Genomic DNA, 23691 nt, shown 5'->3' on the forward strand with positions numbered 1-23691 from the left:
TCTCCCCTCCCTCCCCCCCCCCCTCAACGCCTCAATGGTCCGTGAACGGCACGCGACTGCCCTTCCACGCGATCAGCTTGGGCAGGTTGTTGGCCACCACGCCCATCCAGGCGCCCATGCGCAGCGCGCCACGTGCCACGCCCAGGTTGACACGAGCCGTGTCCAGCATCTTGCGGTCGTTCAAGGTGCGCGCCGTCTCAAAGAACTTCTCAAAGTACGACACCGCCGAGTCCAGGTCGCCCTGGGAGGGGGTTGCAAAGACGGTACAGAGAAGTGTAGCGAAGGGGGATTCGGGTGGTGTAGTGGTAGTGGTGGTGAGGGAGGGAGGGAGGGAGGTGGGTTATATTATTCGAGCCCAACCATGTTCAGTCCCAACACAAAGGGTAGGGGGGTGGGGTGTGTGAGGCGGAGTGGAGTGGAGGCAGAAAGGCTGGGTGTGCCGGCACACAGGCAGCTATGCAGGGGTTGGGGCTGCGGGAGGGTGTGGCAGGCTGCGGGCGCATGCTGGTATGCGCGGCGCATCGCCGCGGGGAGCGCCTGATTGCCACTGCCGCCCATCCCTTCAAGCTGCGTCCTTCCACACGGTGCCATCCCGCCATCACACGCCTCCACAGCCCCCTCCTCCTGCCCCCAGCCCCCCCCCCCCCGCACCTGCTCGTACAGCATGATGCCCAGGCTGCAGCTGGCCAGCGCCGTGCCGTTGGGGTCGCCGCCGCGGGCAGCCTGTCAGCGAGCGAGCGAGCGAGCGTGTGTGTGTGTGTGTGTGTGTGTGTGTGTGTGTGTGTGTGTGTGTAGGGTTGTTGTCTGTGTGAGAGAGAGTGTGTGTTTGTTTGAGGTGAGGGATGGGGTTTCAGGCAGGCTCAGTTAGCTGATTTAGGTGGGTGCAGCGCAGCAGTAAGCGGAAGGCAGTTTGTGTGTTGAAAAACCAACAAAACGAAGCCCGTGTGTGTGTGTGTGTGTAGGGGTGTTGTGTGTGTGTGTGTGTGTGTGTGAGAGAGAGAGTGTGTGTGTTTGTTTGTTTGAGGTGAGGGATGGGGTTTCAGGCGGGCTTAGCTAGAAGGTTTAGGTGAGTAGGGGGAGGCGAGGGCAGCGCAGCAGTAAGCGGAAGGCAGGCCAAGGATCTAGGCCCTGGGTCCTGGATACGGGTGGCCGCTCGTGCTGCTGCTTGCGGCGTGCCTGGAGGCTCCTCTAGGAATGCATGCACGCTGCTTGCCGGACGGAATACACTGTCGCACCCTCCGCCCTCCACGCCATCCCACTACACCGCTACGACATCCGAGGCACCAACACGCCTCAACTGCCCCCACCCACCCACCCACCCACCCACCCCGTGGACGCCGTCGGTCATCGGTACGCGCAACACCACGCCTGCTGTCTACTTCGCTACACTTCTCTGTCCCAATCCTTGCAACCCACGTCCCCCACCCACCCCCACCTCCCCACCCACCACCCACCCACCCACCACCCACCCACCCACCCCACCCACCCACCTGCAGGTACTCCTCCAGGCAGCGCACCGCCGCCTCGGTGTCGCCCATGTCGCGCAGGCAGCCCGAGAACGCCGTGTAGGCGCTGCCCACTGCCGCCTGTGTGTGTGTGTGTGTGTGTATGTGTGTGTGTGTGTGTGTGTGTATGCATGGAGTGGTTGTGGGCAGGTGCAGGGTCAAGGTGCGGCTCAGCAGCAGCGAGGTGCAAGCAGGAGCAGGACTCCAGTGCCAGGTGCGGTGCAAACAACCCCCACCGCTGCAAACAACCCCCACCGGTGCAAGCAACCCCCACCGGTGCAAACAGCGCCCACCGCTGCAACCCCAGCCCCCACCGGTGCAACCCCACCAGCCCCCCACCTTGTCCTCCATGTGCGGCGCCAGGTCGATGAAGGCGCGCAGGTAGTGGACGGCCTCGGGGTGACGGCGCCCGCCCGCGTACAGCATGCCTGCCGCAGGCGAGGCGGGGAGGGCGCGTGTGTGTGTGTTAAAGAGCACAAGGAAGACATGGAGGTGGGGAGGGCGCGCGTTTGTGTGTGCGTGTGCGTGTGTGTGTATGTGCGTGTGTGCGCTAGGGAAACGAAACGCGCGTGCACGCGTGTGTATGCGTGCAGTGTGTGCAAATGTGGGTGCGCGTTTAAGAGGAGCTGGGGGATGCTTGTGAGCACGGTCAGCACAAACAGGCAGCGTGTCGCGTCGGACAGGGTATGACGCCCCCCCAGGGCTCCGCGCCCCTTACTTCGCCGCGCCCACCTATCCGGTAGTTGGCTTTGGCTGCGGTGGCGTTGTCTCCGCTGCGCTCCGCCGCGGACAGGCATTTGTTGTAGGAGGCGATGGCGTCGTCCACCTGGCCCGTGCTCTCCTGCACCTCCGCCTGGAGCCAGCAGGAGGAGGGTGGGCAGGAAAGGAGGTGGGTTAGAGCATCATGAGGAGAAGAGACTGTGTGTTGCTGGTGGGATGGGCGCGGCCGGGGCACGCCGCCAAGCCGCCCGCTCCCGCTCTGCAGCGCATGCCGCCCCCTGCAAACCTGTCCCCTGCAAACCTGCAGCACACCCACCGCGCACCCATCCTAGCCACCCCCACGATCCCCACACAACGCACCGTACGCTGCCAGTCAATCTCGCACACGTCCCCCCAAACCGACCCGAGTAACCCTGCCCTGCCCAACCCCACCCAACCCTCCCCAACCCTAACCAACCCTACCCTACCCTACCCAACCCTACCCAGCCCCACCCCAACCCTACCTAACCCGACCCAACCCTACCCTAACCCTACCCAACCCGACCTGAACCCTACCCGCCACGCCACGCCGCGCCCCATTGCGCCGCACTGCCTGCCTCCCTGCCTGCGCACACTCGCCCTCTCCCGCCTCGCCCCCGCACACCTGTCTCAGGTACACTGTGGTGAGGTTCTGGTAGGCTGTGTCGCTCTCCAGCGCCAACTGGTTGTCGGAGGCCAGGCTCAGGCGCCGCTCGTAGCAGGCGATGGCCGCCTCCGTCTCCTGCAGGGCAAGAAAGGGTGGTGTGGCGGTATGGTTGGTTGGTTGGCTGGCTGGATCATGGTGGCGGTGGAGGAAGGGGTCAGCAGCCTCTAAATCCAAGGGAGATCTCTGTCGCTATAGCGGGTTGTACATACACATAATAAACACATCACATGCTGCTCTCCTCTCCCCCCTGGATGGGCTTTTGGATGATGATGGGGCTTTGTGGTTGGGCCCGGGCACACACACACATACACACATGCGCACCTGCAGCTCCTCATAGACCACGCCCAGCGCCAGGTTGGCTTCCAGCTCGCCCGCCAGCCACTGCAGGTGGGGAATGGCATTCATGATTATTTAAGAAGTGAAGGCGTAGCCAGCCACTGCAGGTGGGGTGGATAAATACCAGCCCAAGGGGGTGCAGGCGATGTGGGAGGAGGGTCCGGCAGGCGGGCGGGCAGGCAGGGCGGTACGGAGCGGAACACAAGCAAACATAGTTACACGGCTGTGGTGCGTGGCACAGAGCGTTGGCCCCGCCCTCTCTCCCGCCACTCCCGCCGCACCGCACCTGTGTGTCCTGCGATAGCCGCAGGCAGCGGCGGAAGAAGAACTCGGCCTTGTGCAGCCGCCCGATCTGGGCAAAGTACTTGGCCAGGTTCTTGTAGGAGGCGTACACGGCCTGGAGTAGGAGTGGTGGTGGGGTGGGAGGAGTTGGAGGGGTGGGGGTTGAGGAAAATCCCCGTCCTCATGTCGGCGCAGGCCCCTGGCCCTGGCGCCTGCCCCGTGTACTTCGGCACCAGCAGCATGCTGCCATCCCTTCCTCAGCTCCGTCCTCCACCCTGTCATAGTTGCGGCTGCCCCCATCTCCCCGCCCCTGCCCTGCCCCGTCCCTCGCCTTTCCCCAGGCCCCTTTCGTTGGGCTCGGGCACATAACCCCTTCCCCCCGCCTCTGGGATTGGAATAAACTACCCACCCCCTATTGCATTGGGTTTGGTTTAGTTTGGGCTGGTATCTACAACCCCCCCTTACCTGTGTGTCCCCGGTGCGCAGGGCGTTGTCCGCCTTCAAGAGCTCCGACCGCAGCAGACCCAGAGCCTCCTGAGGCACGTCGTCGCCCGCCGCCGCCGCCGCAGCAGCAGGCTGACCGTCCGGCCCCACCTCGCCGCCCGCCATCCGGTTGTGTGTGAGGCTGAAAAAGTCCACAAACGCCTGTGGCCGCCCCTCCACCAGAAGCTGCGTGCGGGCACGGAGGAGAGGGGTGGGCAGAACCGCACAGGGTTTGGCACCTTGCCGCGAATACGGTACGTTCGTCCGTACTCCATGCGTGTTCCGCTGCAGTTGCTGTTACGCGGCTCGCCCCCACCTCACACGCACGCACCTGGATGCATAGTGACTTCTTGTCTGCTAGTTGTGTTTCGCGGTATGCCTGCGCCTCTGCGGCCTCCGCCTCCGCAATGAGGTTGTGCAGCTTCTCCTTGAATGTGCGCTTGCCTGCAAATGGTTGCGTGATTGATTCAAGGCACTGAGTCTATGGCATATGCAAGTGACAGCGTTAGCGGCAGCTGGAGGCGTCGTGTGGAACTCTGGAGGGCACCGCGAGCACTGTGGGCGCGGCCCTCTTGTCAGCTTCTTGGGTACGTGCCCGTCTGAGACCCTCTCACAGGCCCCTCGACGTGACGTGACGTGCACGGCCAGCCCTAACTAGGTACTGGTTCAAGCACGTTCTCCCAGCAATTGCTGCCCCCAGGCCACCGGTGCTCGCAGGAGGAAGGCTGCTGCCTAGCCTGGTGTCCATCGACACTAGGCTGCTTGCCACGCTGCCAAGGCACAGCTCCTCTGCGGCAACACCCAGGCCCCAGGCCCTCCCAGCCGTCTCTGTTTCTTTTACTTGCCTTCACGCGAGCCACCATTTTCCCGCGAGCTCAGCTGCCCGCGCGCAGAGTCCATTGGAGCCTGGACCAAAGTTGCCATGCTGCTTTCTAGTCCTGACTGGTGGCCCTGAAAGCACGCCTATGGCTACCCTGCTCCCATGGCGCAAGCAAGCGTGCCAATATGTGGCAGTTTCTGTTGCTCTAAGTGCGACCCCGCGAAGCAAAGTCCTTCCTCCTTTTGTTGATCTTAATTGTTAGACGTGTATCTGATATTTCATTTACTCTTGCAGTCAAGGGGATTCTTGCGACTCGGCGAGCATTCGCGACATGGCATGAATCCAAAGCACGCGCGCAAGCCTGGTCCAAATACTGCTAAGGCAAATGCATTCGAATTCTTAGGGAAGGAACATCCTATAAACAACAAAAGACCTTGACCAACGCTTGACCGCTCTCCGCTTGCGCGGAGCGGGCAGTATTTTGCTGCTGTTGTTCTCCCTTACGCATTTAAGCGTTAAATTTGTGAAGCTCTAGGGTAGAACCATTTATGAAGCGGTTCCGCGTCCCTGCCGGTGTCCCTAGCATGCCGCGTGGCTGAGCAAGACAGCGCTCACAGGGACGAGCTAGCGCTTGACCAGCTATGGACGTTGCATCAATAACAACGGCGGGGTATGGCGGCCGGGTGACTTTCCTGGATGACACCACGCTCGCCTACGCCAGTGGCCATGGCGTGGTGCTGCACGAGACGGACTCCGGCCTGCAGGTAAGGTCGGCGGCATGCTGGGGCCTGGGGGCACACGGCAGCGTCGTCGTGTCGAAGCTGCGTCGTAGATGCATCTAACAATCAAAGGGGTAGGGTAGGGCGCCTGTCTGGGACAGCCTGGTGATGGGAACGTTCGCCTGCACTGGCCCGTGGGCGTGCGAGCATTTAGATTCGGCCAGGTCGAGCAGGGGATGCTCTGCCGTGTCTCAACTTCCCCTGCCTCGCCATGCAGCGCCACATCTGGACGCTGCCAGAGGGCAACGGCCACCCGCCGCCCAACCACACGGGCGCGGTGTTCGCGGCCTGCCCGCACGGCCACCTGCTGGCCTACGTGCAGCAGGCCGCCAGCGGGCAGCAGCAGGTGCAGGTGGTCAGCCGGGAGTCGCTGCAGCCGGCATCCACCATCAAGGTATTCGCGTGTGTGTACTTGTGTGTGTATGTGTGTGTGAGAGAAGGGGGTTGTATGCCCGAGCCCAACGAAGGAGGTCCAAATAGTTAAGGAGTCGTCGCCCAACCCAGAAATGCAGGGGGCGCGCGGAGGGGGCCGGTGCGGGGTTGTGCGCAGTTGCGGGGGAGGTTGGGGTGAATGGGATGGCCGGTGGAGTGGGTTCCGTCGCCCTGACAGCCGTAGGGGTAGCAGGAGGTGGCTTGGACCGCGTGCTAAGTGTTTGGGTGTGGAGCGGGCAAAGGACAACCTGACAGCGACTTACACGTCTTTGATAGGGCCAGGTTTTTCATGAGCTCCTCTCAGCACTGTTCTGTCTCTGCAACCTTGTGCGGTGTGCAGGACGCCGGCAACAAGCTGCTGGAGTTCAGCTGGCTGGCCTTCAACGGGGACGGCACACGCCTGCTCACGCTGGGCGGCGGGCCGGACAACCAGATGGACGTGTGGTGGGTCTGGTCCTTCAAAGCGGGTTGTAGATACCAGCCCAAACTGTTTGGGGGGGGGGGGGCGGGCCGGGCCTGTGCCGGGCCGGTTCGGTTCAGGGCCGGGCATGTGGCGGGCCGGGCATGTGGCGGGCCGGGCATGTGTGGGGTCGGGTCGTGTCTGTGTAGGGCCGGTTCGGGTCGGCGGATGGCATGGGCAGCTTGTGTGGTTGTTGGTGTGGTGTGGTCGATTGGGGTGTGGCATGGCTGGTGTGGTGTGGTGGGGCGGGGTGTGGCCGGGTTCTGCCCCTGTGTGTACCGTGTGCTGTGTAAGAGTGCATCCACCGCTACGGCGCGCTAGCAAGCTGGCCAGTAAGGGGGGAAGTGCCTCCCTTTACACCGCCTTCTCCGCCTCCTCCGTCTCCTGCCCTGCTGCTGCTGCAGGGACGTGGACTCCAAAGAGGCGCTCATCCGGGTGTGCCTGCCAGACGCCCTGACCGGACTGGAGCCCGCATTCTTCCCAGCCAACCACGACGTGAGAGAGACGGCCGCAGCGGCCGCGCCAGCTGCAGGCTCCCGGGGGGAGGGGCCCCATGGCTTTGCGGAGGCTCTCTCGGGTTGCAGTAGCAATAGCTACCGTAGTGGCATCTTCGCGCAGTCGATCGATGCATTGCATTTCGCTGTGCACGCTGACTGCCGCGCGCCTTGATGTCTGCGCGTTTGCAGGTGCTGGCGGTGGCCGGCCCCGCCGCGGCGCGGGTGGTGTGGGCGGAGCCGCTGGCGGGCACGCACGTGGTGCGGCAGAGCGAGGTGGAGCTGTCCGTGCTGGCGGGCGGGGAGCAGCTCAGCAGCATGTGGGTGCACCGGGCGGGATCTGGGGGAAGCTGGGGTAGCTGGGGGATGTGGGACAGCTGGGGGATCGGGAGCAGCTGGGGCCGTGGGGGATGGGGGCCAGCCGCCAAACATGGACAGGTCTAGGCTTTGGGACTGGGATAACCAAGTGGACAAGGCTGGAAAGGTTTGGGGAATGGGACACGGTAAATCGCAATGGGGGAAGCCTGCGAGGCATCAGCCCAGCTCACTCAACCTCCCAACCACACTGAAACACGCGCGCACGCACCCCCGCTGCTCCCTCTGGAGGTCGGCGCTTCATACTTGCAATTCAATCACTCCCTTGTCCACACGAACGGCTACCCCCCCCGTCTACGGTCTACGACTTTGTTAACTAATCATATTATGAATGTCACCTTTTAAAGGTGCTGGACCCCCAACGGCACGCTGCTGCTGGGCACCACCTCGGGTCGCCTGCTGGCCGTGCGCAACGCCGCGCCGCCGGCCGTGCCCGCCACAGGCTGGGGCGTGGCGCCCTCCGGCGGCCACCTCGCAGAGCTCATCTACGGCCCCGCGACGCCGCTGCCGCCGCAGCCGCAGCCGGCGCCGCCGCCGGCGGCGCTGCTGCCGCCGAGCCTGTTCATCGGGGCAGGCGGTGCGGGCGCGGCAGTGGCGGCGGCGGGCGGGGTGCCGGCGGCGAGGAGCGGCGTGGTGGCGGTTGTGGTGACGGCGGTACACGTCATCCTCGTGCTAGCAGGAGGTGAGTGAGCACTGGGAATTAACTCTGCACTAATCCCATAGGGAAACAGAAGCGCTACAAGGAGAAGCGCGAGCACTGGGGGCACGCAGGCGTGATGGCGATGGTGGTGTCTCGGTGCTACCTGCTGGTTGGGCGGGATGTTGCCACGCTGCTTTCCAACGTTGTGCTGATGATGCAGCACTCCTTCAACCCAACACACGATTGGCTTTGTCCTTTATGCCGACCGCTTGCAGACTCCAAGACCTCTGCCCAGCTGGTCTGGCTCAGCTCGCCCCAAAGCGCGCCCGGCCACGCCAGCAGACCCGCCGACAACCCCCTGCACGGCGGCGCCGCCACCGCCACCACCACCACTCACCACAGTGTCACCTTCAGCAGCGGCGCCGCCAGCCCCAGCGCCGGCGCGGTCTCCTTCTCCTCCGCCTCCTCACCGGGGCAGCTGACGCTGTCTGGCTCGGCTGTGCTGCCGCTTCGCTCCCTCATCCGGGCCGTGGCCTCGCCCTCCTTTGAGCAGCTGGCACTGGTGTCGGCAGACGGCGCCGTCGTGCTGGCCGGCACCTCCTGCCCCACCTCCGCGCACGGCGGCGCCGGAGGCGGCGGCGCCGCCGCCACCGGTACGCTGGTCCGCGCCGGCCGCGCCAGCGCCGGTAGCAACAGTGACAACCCGTACTTTGTTGGGGAGGCCTCCGGCGCTGCAGGCGGTGGCTTTCCCGGGCTGTCGGGAGCCTTTGCCGGCGCGCTGGCCTCGGGCGCGGTGCCGCCGGCCGTGGCGGCGCTGGCTGGCGGCGGCGGCGGCGGAGGTGGAGGTTCCGGCGGCGACTCGCCGCGCAGCATGAGCAGCCGCACCAACAGCAAGAGCGGCATGCTGGTAGCCACGGGGTACGCGGCGCGAGGCGCGCCGGTGGCGGTGATGGAGGTGGCGCGCTTCCACCGCGGCCGCGTGGCAGCGGCGCTGTGGCTGTCGCCCACGCGGCTGGTCACGGGCGGCGGTGACGGCACCGTGCGCATGTGGAGGTGCGTGGGGCGTGTGGTGTGTGGTGTGGGGTGTGGGGTGTGGGCTCGAGGCCGGGCGAGGGGCGCATCGGCGCATCGGTGCGTTGTCGGGTGGGCGCTGGAACTGCCAGAGGCGCTTTCCTTGGTGTCAACTTTACCCGGGTTCGTGCCTTCGTGAGCATGCTCTGGCCCCTACCATGCCTCGCCGCTACTCACTCCCTGTCCCGTTCCCGCGCTGCAGCTACGTGCCCACCGACGCGCCCACGCCCGAGGACCTGCCCTGCCCCTCGCCCGCCCTGCTCCTGGAGGCTATCTGGCATGTGGCCCAGCCCGTCACCTGCATGGCCGCACTGCACCCGCCGCAGCCGCCGCAGCCGCCCGCCGCACCCGGCTCGCCCCGAGCCGGCGCCGGCGCCAAGAGCAACGGAAGCGGCAACAGCAACGGCAACGGCAGCAGCAGCGGCCCTGAGGGTGGTGGTGCTGCTGCCGGGGGCGGGGGCGGGGGCAGCGGCGGCGCGCCGCCCCCGGCGTTCCTGCTGGGCACGTCGGGCGGCGTGGTGCAGCTGGTGAATGCGGACCGGGTGCCTGCCAACGCGGCGGACGCGGCGGACCTGAACCACCTGGCGCGCAGCCTGGCCTCCACCTGGGAGGTTCGGCTGTTCGGAGGGCCCGTCACCGCCGCAGCCTTCTCGCAGGTGAGGATGTGTGTGCGCGCGTGCGTGCGTGCGTGCGTGTGTACCGTATAGATGTGCGTAGATGTGCGTAAATGCGTGGTGCTTTGCAACCGTGTGCTTGGTGGAGGGGGAGGAGGAGGTGGTGGGTGCTTGCTTGTGAAAGTGGTTGCGGATGGCGACGTGTGTCACCAAGACTGCGCCCTGCCATGCCTGCCCCACCCACTCCACCGCCGGCCTCGTGCCGCCCCCTGCCCCCTCCCCGCCACGCACGCCCACAGGACGGGCAGTACTGCGCCGTGTCGTGCGTGTCTGAGGGCCGGCTGGCCTTCCTGCGGGTCATGGGTCTGGGCCACGAGGTGTCCATGCGCCTGCTGGGCTTCTACCCCATGAGGGAGCCGCGCCTGCTCGCCTGGGCGCCGCCGGAGCCGGGAGGTGGGCGGGGACCGGAGAAGGTGGCTCGGCGCGATGGGGGTCAGGGTCCTGACGGGGTTGAGAGGGGAGTTTGTGCCAAACCTGAAGAAACCAAGACCCGGAACCAGCGGCCCAGGGAAATGCCGCACGCAGAGGCGCTGAGCACGAGGGCACCCTCCATTCCATTCCACGTTCCTTCAGTGCACCCCCTGCCCCTGCTCCTCCATCAACCCACGCGTCCTGCTCCCCCCTCCCCCTCCTTGTCCACACGCAGCCCACACGCCTCACCTGGTGGTGGGCTCGCTCCTTGGCGAGGTGGTGGTGCTGCGCCTCCCCGACAACTCGGCGTTGGAGGCCGCGCCGCCAGACGGCAATCTGCCGCGAGGCTCCCTCATCGTCGCCACACTGCGCGCGCAGTCCCTCATCTCCAGCCTGGCGGTCTACCCCGCCGCCGGCCCCGGCGGCGGCAGCGGCGCGAACGCCGGCGGCTGGTTCTGGGTGTTCACCGCGCACAGCGACAAGAGCATACGCCGCTACCGCATGTGCACCGAGCAGCAGCGCGCAGCGGGCGCGGTGGCAGCGCGCGCCGCGGCCGCCGCCGCCGCGGCGGCGGCAGCCGCCGCAGCCGCCGACAACGGCCCCGGCTCTGACGCGCCGCCCACGCCCACCGGCCAGTACCGCTCAGGCATTGGCGGCGCAACGCACGGGCACGGGCATGGACACGGTACCTCCGGCGGCGGCGCCGCCGGGCACGCCAGCCACGGCTACAGCCGCGCGATGTCAATGGCGCCTGGATCCCAAAACTTCCAACTGCCGGAATCCGAAAAGCCCATGGAGCTGCAGCTGGCGGCTACAGCCATGTGCATCAGCCCGCCCTTCACGGTGGGGCCGGATGGGCACGTGACCAGCGCCGCCGCCGCCGGCGCGGGCGCCGCCGCCGCCGCCGCGGGCGGGCCGGCGCTGCGTATGGTTGTGGCGAGCTGCGACGGTTCCGTGGCTGTGTACGGCCTTCCAGAAATCAGCCTGCAGGTGGGTTTGATGAGAGGAAGGACCACACATATGATACTTACACATATGGTATGTTTGAAAGACAGAGTAACTCGGCAAGGCCAGTGTGGAGTCAAACCACGCTCGTCGTTGCATTGCCACGTTGAAATAACACGAGAGCACGGCATGTGTGACATTTTAAGAGATTACGTAGATTATCGCAGCCTTGCCTGTCTCCAACACCAGCGGCTCTCCAACCCCAATGACTCTTTCTTTCCTTTTCGTGTGTTGTTTCTTTCTTTGCCTTTCCTCCAGGGCCGCTGGCTGCTGCACGAGATGGCGGCGGGCGGCGCCACAGCGGTGTGCCTGCTGGGGGAGCGCCTGCTGACGGCGGGGGGCGAGGGCACCGTGCAGGTGCGCGCGCGTGTCAAAGGAAAACGAAATGCGGTCTTGTGTGTCTCTATGTGTCTCTGAGTGTGTGTACGGTATTGCTGGGCAGTGGGCACGAATGGGCAATGCCCTGCCAAACCCGTTGCAAGCTGTTTTATACCTCGCTCGTCCTACCACGCCTGCACCTGCGCGCACGCGCCAACCTACGCCGCCCCTCCCCCCTATCTACCCAAATTAATGATGAACGTAACCCACCTCCACCACCACCTCAGGTCCTGGAGCTGGCGACGGCCGCCAACCGCGCCCGCCACGCCAACGCCGCGGCGCGGGCCTCGCACATGGGCGGCCCCGGCGGCGGCCCCGGCCTGGGGCTGGCGTTAGCGGGCGTGTCAGTGGCGGGCAGCGTGGCAGCGATGACGCAGCGGAGCGCGGTGTTCGGAGCCATCGGGCCGCCGCGGCCCAAGGGCTTCGAGCGCGCGGGCCTGGGGGCGCTGGTGCCGGTGCACGTGCGCGCGCTGCTGCCCGGCATACACACCTCCGCGGACGGCGCGCCCACGTGGCAGCAGGCGCGGTGAGCGCGGCGGCGACCCGCTTGCGCGCGCGCGCGCGTGTGTGTGTGTGTGTGTGTGTGTGTGTGTGTGTGTGGTGTGTGTGTGTGTGTGTGTGTGTGTGTGTGTGTGTGTGTGTGTGTGTGTGTGTGTGTGTGTGTCGCTGCTGTGTTTGGCAGCCCAGGAGAAGGGGGCTCCACGATATGCTTTGCTTTGCGTGGGCACTGTAGCACGTGCTCTCCTCGCACCTGGCTCTCCTCCTAGCCCTCATGCTCACCCTCTCTGGCTATCTGACTTCATCTCCCGCCCACCTACCCCGCACTCTGCACCACCCCTCCCCCTGCAGGTCCCAGGCCGTCCAGCAGCTGCACCGCGAGAAGCTCAACGCCTTCCGGCAGCGCGTGGCCGCCAAGTGCGCCACGTGGGCCGACAAGATCGCCGAGCTCAAACAACTCAACGAGGCAGCGGGTGAGGGGCGCGCCAGCAGCAGCAGCAGCGGTGTGACAGGGGTGTGACAGGGGTGTGGCAGGGGTGTGGCAGGGGGCAGGGGGGTTGCAAGGATGTTTGGAAATGCGGTACAGGAGGGGGGGGGGGGGCTTGTAAATACCAGCCCAAACTAAACCAAACCCAATGCAATAGAGCGAGGAGGAGAGCGTGGCCGATGCTTGACAACGGAGTGGCACGCGACAAGTCCCCATTCCCGAAATGCACCGAGCTCCCAGGTTCCCAGAGAAACATCCCGCAAACCGGTAGAAAGAAGGCGATGAGCTCTTCGGGGGGTTGTAAAGACCAGCCCAAACTAAACCAAACCAAGCCAAAGTAGCGGAGCACAGGCAGAGGCGACAGTAAGCAGGAGGGGGGCTTAGAGCAGCCCTGCACACCCAAGCGCCACGCGCCCGTGCTGAGCCTGTCGACCTACACACGGCTGCTGCTCCCGTGCTGCTGATGGTGATACCGCTGCTGTGCGGCTGCTGCTGCTGCTGCTGACGCTGCTACTGCTGATGCTGCTACTGCTTTTGCACCCGCTGCTACTGCTGACGCTGCTCCCGCTGCTACTGCTCCTGCAACCGCTGCTGCTGCTACTGCTGTTCCACAGACGAGGTGGAGCGTCTGACGCCCGAGGAGTTTGTGATTGACACGGCGTTGCAGCAGCGGTTGGCGGCGGAGGGCGAGGCGCGCTACGAGCGGCTCAAGCGGCAGCTGCTGAGGCAGATGCGGGCCATGGAGGTGCGTGAGGGCCTGGTGGGTGCGGGGCCGACCGCCTCTCGCGCCTCTCGCCTCTCGCACCACCAGCCACTTGCGCCTGCACCCGTCCCCATTCCGTGACACCCCTCATGGTTTCTTCACTTCGCCTTGCATTTGTTTTGCCTAAAGGCTAACCTATCTCTGGTGTATTTCGTACTGGGAATGGTTTCACACTGGCGAGGCCCCTCTTACAATGCCCACATGCCCACACTCCACAGGTGGTTCGTGCCCGCCTGAAGGAGGTGTGTCTGGGCGGTGTGGAGGCTCTGAGCCGGCCGCTGGAGCCGCTGGGCGAATACGCCTTCATCACCCCAATGGACCCCTCGGAGGCCAAGAAGTACAAGTTCGAGGGTGCGTGCATGATGCGGCGGGGTGGCGGGGTGGGGTGCTGATAGGTGGGGTGACCGGGGTGGGGGGATGGGTGACGGGTGTACGACTGCAGGGGTGTGAGCGGGATACGGGGTACGGGCTGCTGGTCAGGGTCAGGGTACGGCACGTAGACAAATGCTTGAAGTTGGGGCCTTGGGGGTGTTGGTGGTTCGTGGGGTGTGCAGCGCCTGCTTGCGCCCACGGCTCTGATGACGTGTGCTGGGTCCCGGCTCCCCGCCTGCAGGCGAGGCGGCCGCGGCCCGCACCGTGGCTGACGGCGGCGTGTGGTCGTATGGCATCAAGAAGCAGAGCGAGGCGGCGGCACGGCGCGCGCGCCAGGTGTGTCCGTGTGTGCGTGCATGTGTGTGTGTGTGTGTGTGTGTGTGTGTGTGTGTGTGTGTTGAAAAGAAAACAACAAAACGAAGCCCGCCCAGACGGCGCGACGGAGTTACTTACGGATACCTACCGATACCGAGCGTCTTGTAGCCGCGTCGACCCCGGTAGTCATACTTACCCGCAAAAAGCCTGGAACCCCCCCTCGGGCGATCGACGAACGACCTGACCCCGAGTGGCACCCATATGCATTGTATGCGCCGCGCCCTGGGCGCGCTACAACGTTGACCCAGCACGCCTAATGCCCTGATTCCCGCCCGCTGGTCGTAGTCGAGCTCACCTACGGGTGATAGAGGAAGTGCAGGCACAGGGGTGGCAGCGAGCAAGTGTCACGAGCAGGGAAAATGGCGACAGCGATGTTAAGGGCGGCGTGCAGCAAGCAAGCTAGGACACGCATCCCTGTCCCGGCCCGCTAATGATTGCTGGAAAAGAGAGCGAGGCTGTGGTCGTCGAGAAACTTATAAGGAGTCATCGGCTGCATGGGGTCGTGCTGGCGGGCGTCGGTTGCGAAGCACTAGAAAGCAGCGAACCCCCGGAACTGCTGGACGTGGGCTAGTGTGTGTGTGTGTGTGTGTGTGTGTGTGTTAAACAAAGAATCAAACGGAACAATTCCGCCAGACACGCGCGCGCAGTTACCACCAAATACCGACGCCGGTTACCGAGCTCCGCGTTTGTCGATGTTGCCCCAGTTGTCACCTTGTGTGTGTGTGTGTGTGTGTGTGTGTGTGTGTGTGTGTGTGTGTGTGTGTGTGTGTGTGTGTGTGTGTGTGTGTGTGTGTGTGTGTGTGTGTGTGTGTGTGTGTGTGTGTGTGTGTGTGTGTTTGTGTGTGTGTGTGTTTGTAAGGAGCCCGAGCCTGAGGGATGGCAACACGCATGGGCAACATGTCGTCGTGTCCTCCCTCCTCCCTCCCCCCTTCCTCATACCTCCTCCCTCCCTCCCGCCATAGTCATGAATGTAACCCCCTCCCTCCCGCCCTCCCGCCCTCGCAGGTGTCCTTCCTTCGCAAGGTGGAGCAGGCGGAGGCGGCCACCCTGTACCCGGCCGAGCGCGGCGGCGTGGTGCCGCTGCGGCGCTACAAGGGCGACATGACCCGCCGCTTCAACCTGGGCGGAGACGAAGAGGGCGGAGGCGGAGATGCGCAGCAGCAGGTGGGCGAGGGCGTGGGTGTGGGCGCGAGTGTGGGTGTGGGTGTGGGCGTGGGTGTGGGACTGCTGTGGGCGAGCGGGAGGGTGGGCAAGAGGGTGGTGGATGGGCGTGCTGTGTGGGGCTGGGGTGCCTCAGGGGCTCACGTTGCTTGATCTAGGGTCCCACGGGGTTGCAGACGTCGTGTGGCGCGAAGAACCGCGCTCCGTGCCGGTGCCTCCACAGCACCATTAACACCATTCACATCATTCACACCAGTATCACCTGCAACTGCCTGCACCCGCAGGCCGACCAGCAGCAGCAGCAGCTGCAGCGGGCGCCCTCCGCCGCCGCCTCGCGCTACGACGAGTCTGAGTGGGACTATTACGAGGACGGCGGCGCGGGCGGCGGAGAGGGAGGGCCGCCCGCCGGGGGCTTGGCACGGTCGGCCACTCGCCGGGTGAGAGCGGGGCCGGAGGGCAGGCTGCGAGCGTTCGCCGTCCCTGTAATTACGACACCTTTGCGATGTCAGCCCTCCTAGGTCCAGGATCCATGCACATAGCGCTTACGCCACGCACGGGGTCGACCGCCTTCCCTTGCCGAACCCCTTTCGGGACCTTCCTTCCCACTTCACCCCACCCTGTCCCCCTCTCCCACACGCACCCATCTCCCACACGCGCGCACACACACACGCACACACAGAGTCGCGAGGACGCCTTTGAGGGCTGCGAGCTGGGCTACGGCGAGACGGGGCTGCTGTACTCAGACGTGCAGCTGTACTGCCATTGCAGGCGGGCGGCGCAGGTGGTGCTCATACAGGTGCGGCGGGGGGCGGGTGGGTGGGGAGGGGTTGTAGATACCAGCCCAAACTAAACTAAGGGGGTGGGGAAAGGGTGGGGAGCGGGGGTTGTGTGCCCGGGCCCAGCGAAGAAGTCCCACCATCATCAGAAAGGGGGTGGGGGCGGGGGGACATATGAAGGCGGAAGGCAGGCAGGGCGAGCCGTGCGATGGCGGCTGTGCTTGCGGATGTCAGGCACCACCAGAGCGGGCTGCGGCACCGCCCAGGTGCCTCACACGCCCCGTACACCGCCGACCGCACACACACACACACACACACACACTTCGCGTTGCTGCATAGCATACACTGTCTTTACGCCATGTTCTCCTTGTGCTCTTTAACACACTCTCTCTTTCCCACACACGACACCCCGCCACCCCAAACGCAGGAGGAGATCCGCGCCCTGCAGCGGCTGTTCAACAGCAAGTGGCAGCAGGTGGGCGGGCAGCAGGCGGGGGGCGTGCCTCGTGCTGGGGGCAAGGCGGGGAGGCGGGGAGGGGGCGCAAGGATGTTTGGAAAAGCGGTACAGGATGCACTGAAGACTTGGAGGGGGATTGTCAGTACCAGCCCAAGCTAAACCAAGCCAAACTAGCGGAGCACAGGCCGAGGTGGCGGGGGGGGGGGCGTGAGGGCACCGGAGGAGGCAGCAGTGCAGCACCATCTAGTGGTCGTGCGGCTGCTCTAGCCGCAGGATCCAACCCTCCATCCCTTTCCCACACACCCCTCCCGCTCCAACCCCGCTCACACACCTGCACCCACCCACAGGCCCGGGCCGCCAAGCAGAAGGCCCTGGACCGGGCTGATGAGCGGCTGGGCCGCATCGTCGAGATCCAAAAGGTGTGCGTGTGTTTGTGTGTGTTAAAAAACAACAAAATGAAGAGTGCGTGTGCGCGTGTGTGCTGTATGTGTGCTGTGTGCCGTATGCTACAGTAATGCTCTTCCCAGTTCAGTCTGCTGCTGAAGTGCGATTTTGGGCCACCGACCCCGACCCCCGCTGTTTCCGCTGGGCGTGATGTAGCTACTCCATCTTGCATGGACGGCTAACCCCCGCCCCTGTCACGACGCACCTGCGGTACCACTGTGCCTGGCTATAACTTGTTAAGTATAGTAATCAAGCAGTAGTGTTACAAACCCGTTCTTATAATTCTTACGGCCACCATGAATGTTACCCTCCGCCCTCCAGGACCTTACTCGCCTGGCTCTGGAGGAGGGCTGTGGCGAGGCGCCCGCCCCCGCGCCGCAGCACGTGCCGGGCGGCTTCTACGCCTGGAGTCCGGCGGAGGAGATGGAGGCGCTGGCGGACGTGCGGGAGGAGGAGGTCAAGGGTGAGCACGGACGCGCGCGGCGTTGAGAGGCCTGGCGCGGCGTGCAGGGGCCTGGTGCGGCGTTGAGGGGCCTGGCGCGGTGTTGAAAGCGCAAGGTCTCTGCGTCGCTCAGTGCCTATGCCAACCAACCCACAAACCCACCGACCAACCAACCAACCAACTAAACCACCCCCCCCACACACACACACACAACCCCCCAGCCGCCAAGTACCAGTCCCCCGAGGAGCTGGCCCGGCACGCCGCGGCTCAGGCGCTGGAGGACGCGGCGCGACGGCGTGCCGAGGCGGACGACGCGCGCAACCGGGCGCTCAAGGAGATGATGAACGCCAACCCCGCAGTCACACGCGGGAAGCAGGGCGGCAAGAACAGGCTGGTGAGGGGCGCGGCGGCGGGCGGGCGTGGTTGTCGTCGCGGCCTGGTCTGGTCTGGTCTGGTCTGGTGTTTGCGCGGTCGGGTGGTGGGGTGTTCGGTAGTGTGTGGCAGGGTGGGTATTGAGTGTGTGCAGGCTGGGTGGTATCATGTGTGGTGGTGTCGTGGGGTGCGGGTGTGACCCCGCCTTGGCTGCCGCCCAACACGTGCCGCACCCTATCCTCATGACTGAAGCGCACCGGTCCCACCCCATACACACAGTTCACACACGCACGCATACACGCGAGTGTTTCATCCCTGGACACGTACATACACACACCAATTCTCCTTGTGCTTTTCTCACTACGCCATACATTTGCCACCAAACACACACACATTAACACCCCGCCAGGTCCGCGAGCCGTGGATGGACCTGCCGCCCGGCCAGATGAGCAAGGAGCAGCGGCTCAAGCTGCAGGAGTGGGAGCGGCGGCTGGCGGAGGCGGCGGAGGAGACGGAGAAGCATCGGCGGCTGCTGGAGGCGGAGCGGCGGGCGCTGGAGGTGGAGATCGTGGACGCGGCGGCGGCGGTCAACACGGAGCTCACACGGCTCGCGCACGCCAAGGTGGGGTGCGGGGAGAGGGGAGGGGGGCTGGGGTGGGGGTGTTTTGGGGGGGCATACACACGTACACACGTGTGGACGGGCACACAACTGTAGTCTTCAGTGCATCTTGTACCGCTTACAAACATCATTGCAACCCACCACCACCACCCCGCCTCGCTGGCCGCAGGTGCGCATGGATATGGAGCTGTGCCACCTGGAGCGGCGGGCGGTGGAGGTGGCGGCCACGGTGGACGCACTGGCCACTGCGGACAAGGTGTGGCTGGGGGGGTGGGGATATGGGTGTGGAGCTGGGAGGGAGAGGCAGGGTTGTAAATATTAGCCCAAACTAAAGCAAAGCAACTACGGCCCGTGCCCCAGCACACACACACAACACACACACAACACACACACACACACACACCATGCACGGTTTGCGTTTTCCAATCCTCACACTGGTTTCCTAACACTCACACACAGTCTTTGTTGTTCTCTTGCCATGTTCTATCTAACACCACACATACGCCCACACACACACACACACACACTGCCCCAGGTCCGCGCGGTGCTGGGTGCCCAGCTGTCCACACTGACGGGCCGCCGCTCGCGCCGCGTGCCACTGCTGGCGGCGCTGGAGCAGCGGGCGGCGGTCAGCCAGCGCGAGTACGACGACATCGCGCTGGCGGAGAAGCAGGTGCGTGGGGCGGGTGGTGTGGTGTGGGGGAGGTAGACTACGAGACTAGACCGCTTCGTTAGCTATTCGTGAATGTGTACTCCCCCCTGCCCCATCCCCAACCCAAAGACACACACACACACACACACACACACACACACACACACACACACGCACCTCACACACACACCTCTCTCTCTCACACACACACACACACACACACCTCTCACACATCTCACGCACCTCTCACACACACTCTCCCCCTCCCTATCTCAGGTGGACAAGGCCTTCCGCCGCGAGTACAGCAGCCGCCCCGAGTGCTGGGACGACTGCCAGAAGATCTACCGCGACCGGGCCGCGCTGCTGCAGCACCTGCAGCCGCACCCCTCGCAACCCCCCTCGCCGCAGGGGGGCCAGCCCAGCGCCGACGACAACCTAGCCGCAGGCGGCAGCCACGGGCACGGAAACGGCACGGAGGGCGGCGGAGCCGCCGCAGGAGGAGGAGGAGGAGGGGGAGGAGGCAAGGGGCCTGCGGCCCCGCAGCAGCCGCGGCTGCTGCCTCGCAAGACGGCGTTGGAGTTGTTGGGCAAGAGCCCGGAGGGGCTGGTGCTGGCGGCGGCGCTGGACGCGCCCGGGCCCGGCGGCGGCGGCGGTGACCCGTCGCTGTCGCGATCCGTGTCGCTGGCCAACGCACCCAGTGAGTGCCTGACGGCGGCGGCGGCGGTGGAGGTGGAGGTGGAGGTGGTAGTTTGTTCCGGTGCCAACATAAGCCATTGCCAGCCCAGGACCCATAGAGCGCGGAGGAGAGGGATATGGAGGTTGGTGGTGGTGGTGGTGGTAATGGTAATGATGGCTGGCAAGGTGCTGCGTGTGCTGCTGCCGCCGTTCCTGTCAATAGACGTGCATGTTACGGTACTGTGTGACGCAACCCAACTCGCGACAATCTCGCCGCCACGCGCCGTGCAATACACGACACGACACGGCGTGATCACCCCACCTCCCCAACCCTCCCACCTCTCAACCCTCCCACCCCCCGTGTCAACCCCCGCCCCGCCAGGCCGGCAGCCCAGCATCGTGCACCGCATGATGAGCCGTCGTGTGGGCGGCGACGGCCCGGGCGGCGGCGGCGGTGGTGCCGACCGCGGCCCCGCCGGCCCCGACGTGCTGCTGACCACCCCGCGTGGTGTGGTGCCGGACATGGCGCTCCACGCCCGCCCCCAGCCGCGGCCCGGCTCGCCACTGCACGACTACGCGCAGCGACACAACGCGGCAAGGCCGGCGTCGGTGAGTGAGCGGTAGCATTGTGTGTGTGTGTGTGTGTATGTGTGTGTGTGTGTGTGTGTGCAGGGGGAGGGGGCTGTGTGCGGGTTGTGTGGGTAGCAGGGTGGGTTGCGTCAGGAGGATGGCGGTGGGAATGGGGATTGGGGTGGGGGTTCGTATGCCCGAGCCCAAGGGGGGAGGGGGTTCGTGTAGATGGCGAGCTGGTCCCCTGTCCATGCGCTCACCTTGGCCTTGTCCTTGCCCCCGCTTACCTTTCCTCAACCCTGCTTGTTGCGCCCACATCACACACACATATAAACACGCACACACCCATACACACGAACACATATACACACACCGCGTAATGTTTTCCCTTGTGCTCTTCAACACACGCCGCAGCCCCTGGAGGAGGCCACTCGGCGGGCGGCGCCGCCCCGGGGGTCCGCCGCCGCCAACGCCGCCGCCGCCATGGCCCGCAGCCGCTCGCTGCCGCGCTCCCTGTCACGGCACGTGGAGCGGAGCGCCAGCTTCGCAGCGGGGGCCGCCAATGGTGGCGGTGGTGGTGGTGGTGGCGGCGCGGCACAGAGGTCGCGGGTGCCGGGGGCGCGGCTGCGTGCTCTGGCGGACAAGTCGGGTCTGCCTCTGGAGCCGCTGCTGCAGATGGTGGCGGATGGTGAGGCGGATGTGTGGGTGAAGAAGGGTGCGAAGGATGCGGGGGTGGGCGGTGAGGAGGAAAAGAACGAGTCTGTCCAAAACATTCAATATCTTCCTCCCCCTTCCCTCCTTCCCTCGTTCCCTCCTGTTATCCCCACCCTCACCCCCACACAGGCGCTCACTCCTCCACCCTGGCCGCCGACCTGGGTCTGTTGGGTCTGGCCCTAGCTGCCAACCCCCCAAACAGCCTGGACCCCTTCAAGGTCAGTTGCCGGTGCCTGATTGCGGCTGTTGCCTACCTGGCTGTCGTTGGTCCTTGGTGAGGATGCCGTTTCAGAGTGATAATGGGCGTTACGTGCATGCCTTGTTTGATGCTGGCCGCGTATCGGTCATGCTTTGGGCCCTGTTTACCGGAGATGACGGAGATTGCTGACACCCTGTTGACTGCCTCCCACACACACATACATACCACACACAAATTACAAACATTCACACACACACACACACACACACACACACACAATGCACACACAATGCACACGTGCAGCTGGACGGCCCTCTGAAGCTGTTCAACCCCATCGCCACCGGCGCCGCCGAGGCACTGGCGGGGCAGGGCGGCGGCGGCGGAGCCGGCGGCGCAGCCAGCGTGGGCTACGGCGGCGGCGGCGGCGAGGCGGGTGCTGGCGGCGGCGGCGGCGGCGGCGGTCGCGACGCGCGCAGCTCGGCTTCTGGCGCGCGCACTGCCAGTCGGGCCAACAGCGTGGGACAGGGCGAGGGCGTGGTGCCCGAGGTGAGGCGGCGATGGCGGCAGGGGGAGGGGGTGTAGATAACAGCCCAAACTGGACCAAACCAAGCCAAACGGTTGGGCGGCATGGTCAGGCGTGGAAGGGCAAATTTGCTCCCGGTACTCCTATGCACGGCGCCTTGTTGGCGCCCGCCTGCATTGTGTTTTATTTACTCGCCATGAACCCAAACCGGGAACCCTCCGCCCCCCTAAACTAATCATAAATGTCCGCCCCCTCCCCCTCGCCTCCCCAGGACGAGGACGATGAGGCCGAGCTGCTGTCTTCGCGCGAGCGGCCCGAGGGCCTCGACGACGCGGCCTGGGTGCGACTGCTGGAATTCAGGCAGACACGCGCGGAGCTGGAGCTGGTGAGACAGGCGGCAGGCGGAGACAGGCAGTGTGTGTTTTTGGGGGGGGGGGGGCGGGGGGTTGCAAGGATGTTTGGGAAAGCGGCACAGGATGCACTGAAGACTGCAGACGGAGTCGTTACCACGGGGGGGGGGGGATTGTGTGCCCGAGCCCAATAGGTCCTAAGAGGCAAGGAATCGTCGCCGGGGGAGAGAGGGGAAGGGTTGAGAGGGGTTGGGAGGGAGGGAGCGGCATCAAGTGCATGCTGGCTGGCAATGTGAAGATGAGGTCCTGGCGCATGCGTGACTGCTACTGCTACTAGCACGAGGCGGGCTGTGCAGGACGTGCATTGTTGTCAGCCGCTGTCGGGGGCTGCGGGAGCCGCCGACCTGTCCCCGCCGTCGTTGCCCCAGCAACCCATTCTCCAACGCGCGCCTAGGGTGCGGGTGTGAACTTAGGGTTTATTTAACTCATCCCCGCACGCACAAACGTCAATGTGATGTGCTCCAGGACGCTGCGGACGCGTGGCGGCGCGTGTGTCTGGTAACGGCCCAGTGGGACGCACTGGAGGCTGAGGACGCCGAGCTGGAGGCACAGGTGGGGGCGGGCGCGGGGGGGGGGGGGGGGGGTTGTAAATACCAGCCCAAACTAAACCAAACCAAGGGGGGTGGCCATTCGTGTGAAAATTGTTTGTATGAAACGTGGAACTGTCAACGGGGAGGCGTTCATGTGGAGAACGGAATACTGAACTCGCGGGGGGGGGGGGGTGGCGCTTGCGCATGGGGCGCGTTGGTGTTGTGTACGTGTGTGCACGATTTGTATGGGGCGTCTTGCAGGCGCGGCTGCCCGTCTCTAACTCAAAGCTGGAGTGGGGTACCTGGAGCATGCAACGCCATGCCGCCGTCCAAATGCACACATACGCAAACCCGCACATATCGACACACACACACACACATGCTCACACACACACACACACACACACACACACACACACACACACACACAGATTGAGGAGGCGGGCGGGCGTGCGGCGGCGCTGCGTGACGCGGCTGTGCGGCTGGCTCTGGATGTGGTGCTCACGTACAGGCTCAAGAACGGGCAGGTGCGGCGGGGCGGGCGGCAGCAGGCAGCAGGCAGCAGGCGGTGGGCGATGGGATGGACACCACACGTGGTGTGTGTATTTATGTGAATGTGATGGCCGGGCCCCAATGCAAACTTCCCATCATTCCCATTCATACGGTAGTCCTCTCCGGTCACTGGGAAGGGTGGAACCAACTTTCCCCCTCCCGCCGTCCCGCCCTACCGCCGCCCCTCCCTCCCACCCCTCCCCTCGCCTGCAGGTGGAGCTGCCCGAGGTGCCCGGTGACCTGGTGGTGGGCGGCGGCGAGCTGGCGGGTCAGGCGCTGGCGCTGCACCGCAACCGCATCGAGGCGCTCAACGAGGAGGTGCTGGAGCGGGGGGAGGGCAAGGTGAGGGGGGGGGGAAGGGGAAGGGAGGGGGGGAAGGGCAAGGTGAGGGAGGGTGGAGGGAGGGAGGGGGTTGAAGGGGGAAAGGGGAAAGGGACGAAGGGGGGAAGAGAAAAGGGGGGAAGGGAGGGAGGGAGGGAAGACGCAGTCCCGTCATCGCACGACGGGAATATGAAACAACATGTACGACGTGGAGAGGATGGTGGGGGCG

The 23691-nt window shown here is 65.1% G+C and overlaps 2 protein-coding genes across 2 annotated transcripts in view; one reads left to right on the forward strand and one right to left on the reverse strand.

The window, feature by feature from the left end:
* Positions 1 to 5087, reverse strand: part of CHLRE_08g374650v5 (uncharacterized protein) — a 5610-nt gene extending 523 nt beyond the window's left edge. The window contains exons 1-11 of the mRNA XM_043065143.1: positions 4857 to 5087; positions 4343 to 4455; positions 3994 to 4197; positions 3533 to 3643; positions 3232 to 3291; positions 2869 to 2985; positions 2238 to 2358; positions 1845 to 1933; positions 1491 to 1586; positions 652 to 723; positions 1 to 241 (exon numbers count right to left, since the gene is read on the reverse strand). The exon at positions 1 to 241 is cut by the window's left edge and continues 523 nt beyond it. Of these exons, the coding sequence (XP_042922144.1) occupies positions 32 to 241; positions 652 to 723; positions 1491 to 1586; positions 1845 to 1933; positions 2238 to 2358; positions 2869 to 2985; positions 3232 to 3291; positions 3533 to 3643; positions 3994 to 4197; positions 4343 to 4455; positions 4857 to 4935 (1272 nt within the window). The 5' untranslated portion in view covers positions 4936 to 5087 and the 3' untranslated portion in view covers positions 1 to 31. The remainder of the gene's footprint in view (positions 242 to 651; positions 724 to 1490; positions 1587 to 1844; positions 1934 to 2237; positions 2359 to 2868; positions 2986 to 3231; positions 3292 to 3532; positions 3644 to 3993; positions 4198 to 4342; positions 4456 to 4856) is intronic.
* Positions 5088 to 5197: 110 nt separating this feature from the next.
* Positions 5198 to 23691, forward strand: part of CHLRE_08g374700v5 (uncharacterized protein) — a 20432-nt gene continuing 1938 nt past the window's right edge. The window contains exons 1-35 of the mRNA XM_043065144.1: positions 5198 to 5595; positions 5828 to 6004; positions 6383 to 6486; positions 6907 to 6997; positions 7189 to 7316; positions 7719 to 8053; positions 8287 to 9064; positions 9285 to 9738; positions 9996 to 10149; positions 10403 to 11157; positions 11431 to 11529; positions 11778 to 12076; positions 12400 to 12521; positions 13150 to 13280; positions 13517 to 13649; positions 13912 to 14006; positions 15051 to 15209; positions 15491 to 15643; positions 15886 to 16002; positions 16410 to 16457; positions 16787 to 16858; positions 17205 to 17346; positions 17547 to 17719; positions 18107 to 18319; positions 18486 to 18572; positions 18852 to 18989; positions 19245 to 19665; positions 20026 to 20252; positions 20628 to 20901; positions 21057 to 21145; positions 21430 to 21672; positions 21921 to 22034; positions 22525 to 22611; positions 23021 to 23116; positions 23355 to 23483. Coding sequence (XP_042922145.1) covers positions 5473 to 5595; positions 5828 to 6004; positions 6383 to 6486; positions 6907 to 6997; positions 7189 to 7316; positions 7719 to 8053; positions 8287 to 9064; positions 9285 to 9738; positions 9996 to 10149; positions 10403 to 11157; positions 11431 to 11529; positions 11778 to 12076; positions 12400 to 12521; positions 13150 to 13280; positions 13517 to 13649; positions 13912 to 14006; positions 15051 to 15209; positions 15491 to 15643; positions 15886 to 16002; positions 16410 to 16457; positions 16787 to 16858; positions 17205 to 17346; positions 17547 to 17719; positions 18107 to 18319; positions 18486 to 18572; positions 18852 to 18989; positions 19245 to 19665; positions 20026 to 20252; positions 20628 to 20901; positions 21057 to 21145; positions 21430 to 21672; positions 21921 to 22034; positions 22525 to 22611; positions 23021 to 23116; positions 23355 to 23483 — 6960 coding nt within the window. The 5' untranslated portion in view covers positions 5198 to 5472. The remainder of the gene's footprint in view (positions 5596 to 5827; positions 6005 to 6382; positions 6487 to 6906; positions 6998 to 7188; positions 7317 to 7718; positions 8054 to 8286; positions 9065 to 9284; positions 9739 to 9995; positions 10150 to 10402; positions 11158 to 11430; positions 11530 to 11777; positions 12077 to 12399; positions 12522 to 13149; positions 13281 to 13516; positions 13650 to 13911; positions 14007 to 15050; positions 15210 to 15490; positions 15644 to 15885; positions 16003 to 16409; positions 16458 to 16786; positions 16859 to 17204; positions 17347 to 17546; positions 17720 to 18106; positions 18320 to 18485; positions 18573 to 18851; positions 18990 to 19244; positions 19666 to 20025; positions 20253 to 20627; positions 20902 to 21056; positions 21146 to 21429; positions 21673 to 21920; positions 22035 to 22524; positions 22612 to 23020; positions 23117 to 23354; positions 23484 to 23691) is intronic.

The sequence above is a fragment of the Chlamydomonas reinhardtii genome, chromosome 8 (genome assembly GCF_000002595.2).
Source record: "Chlamydomonas reinhardtii strain CC-503 cw92 mt+ chromosome 8, whole genome shotgun sequence".
NCBI classification, from domain to species: Eukaryota; Viridiplantae; Chlorophyta; class Chlorophyceae; order Chlamydomonadales; family Chlamydomonadaceae; genus Chlamydomonas; species Chlamydomonas reinhardtii.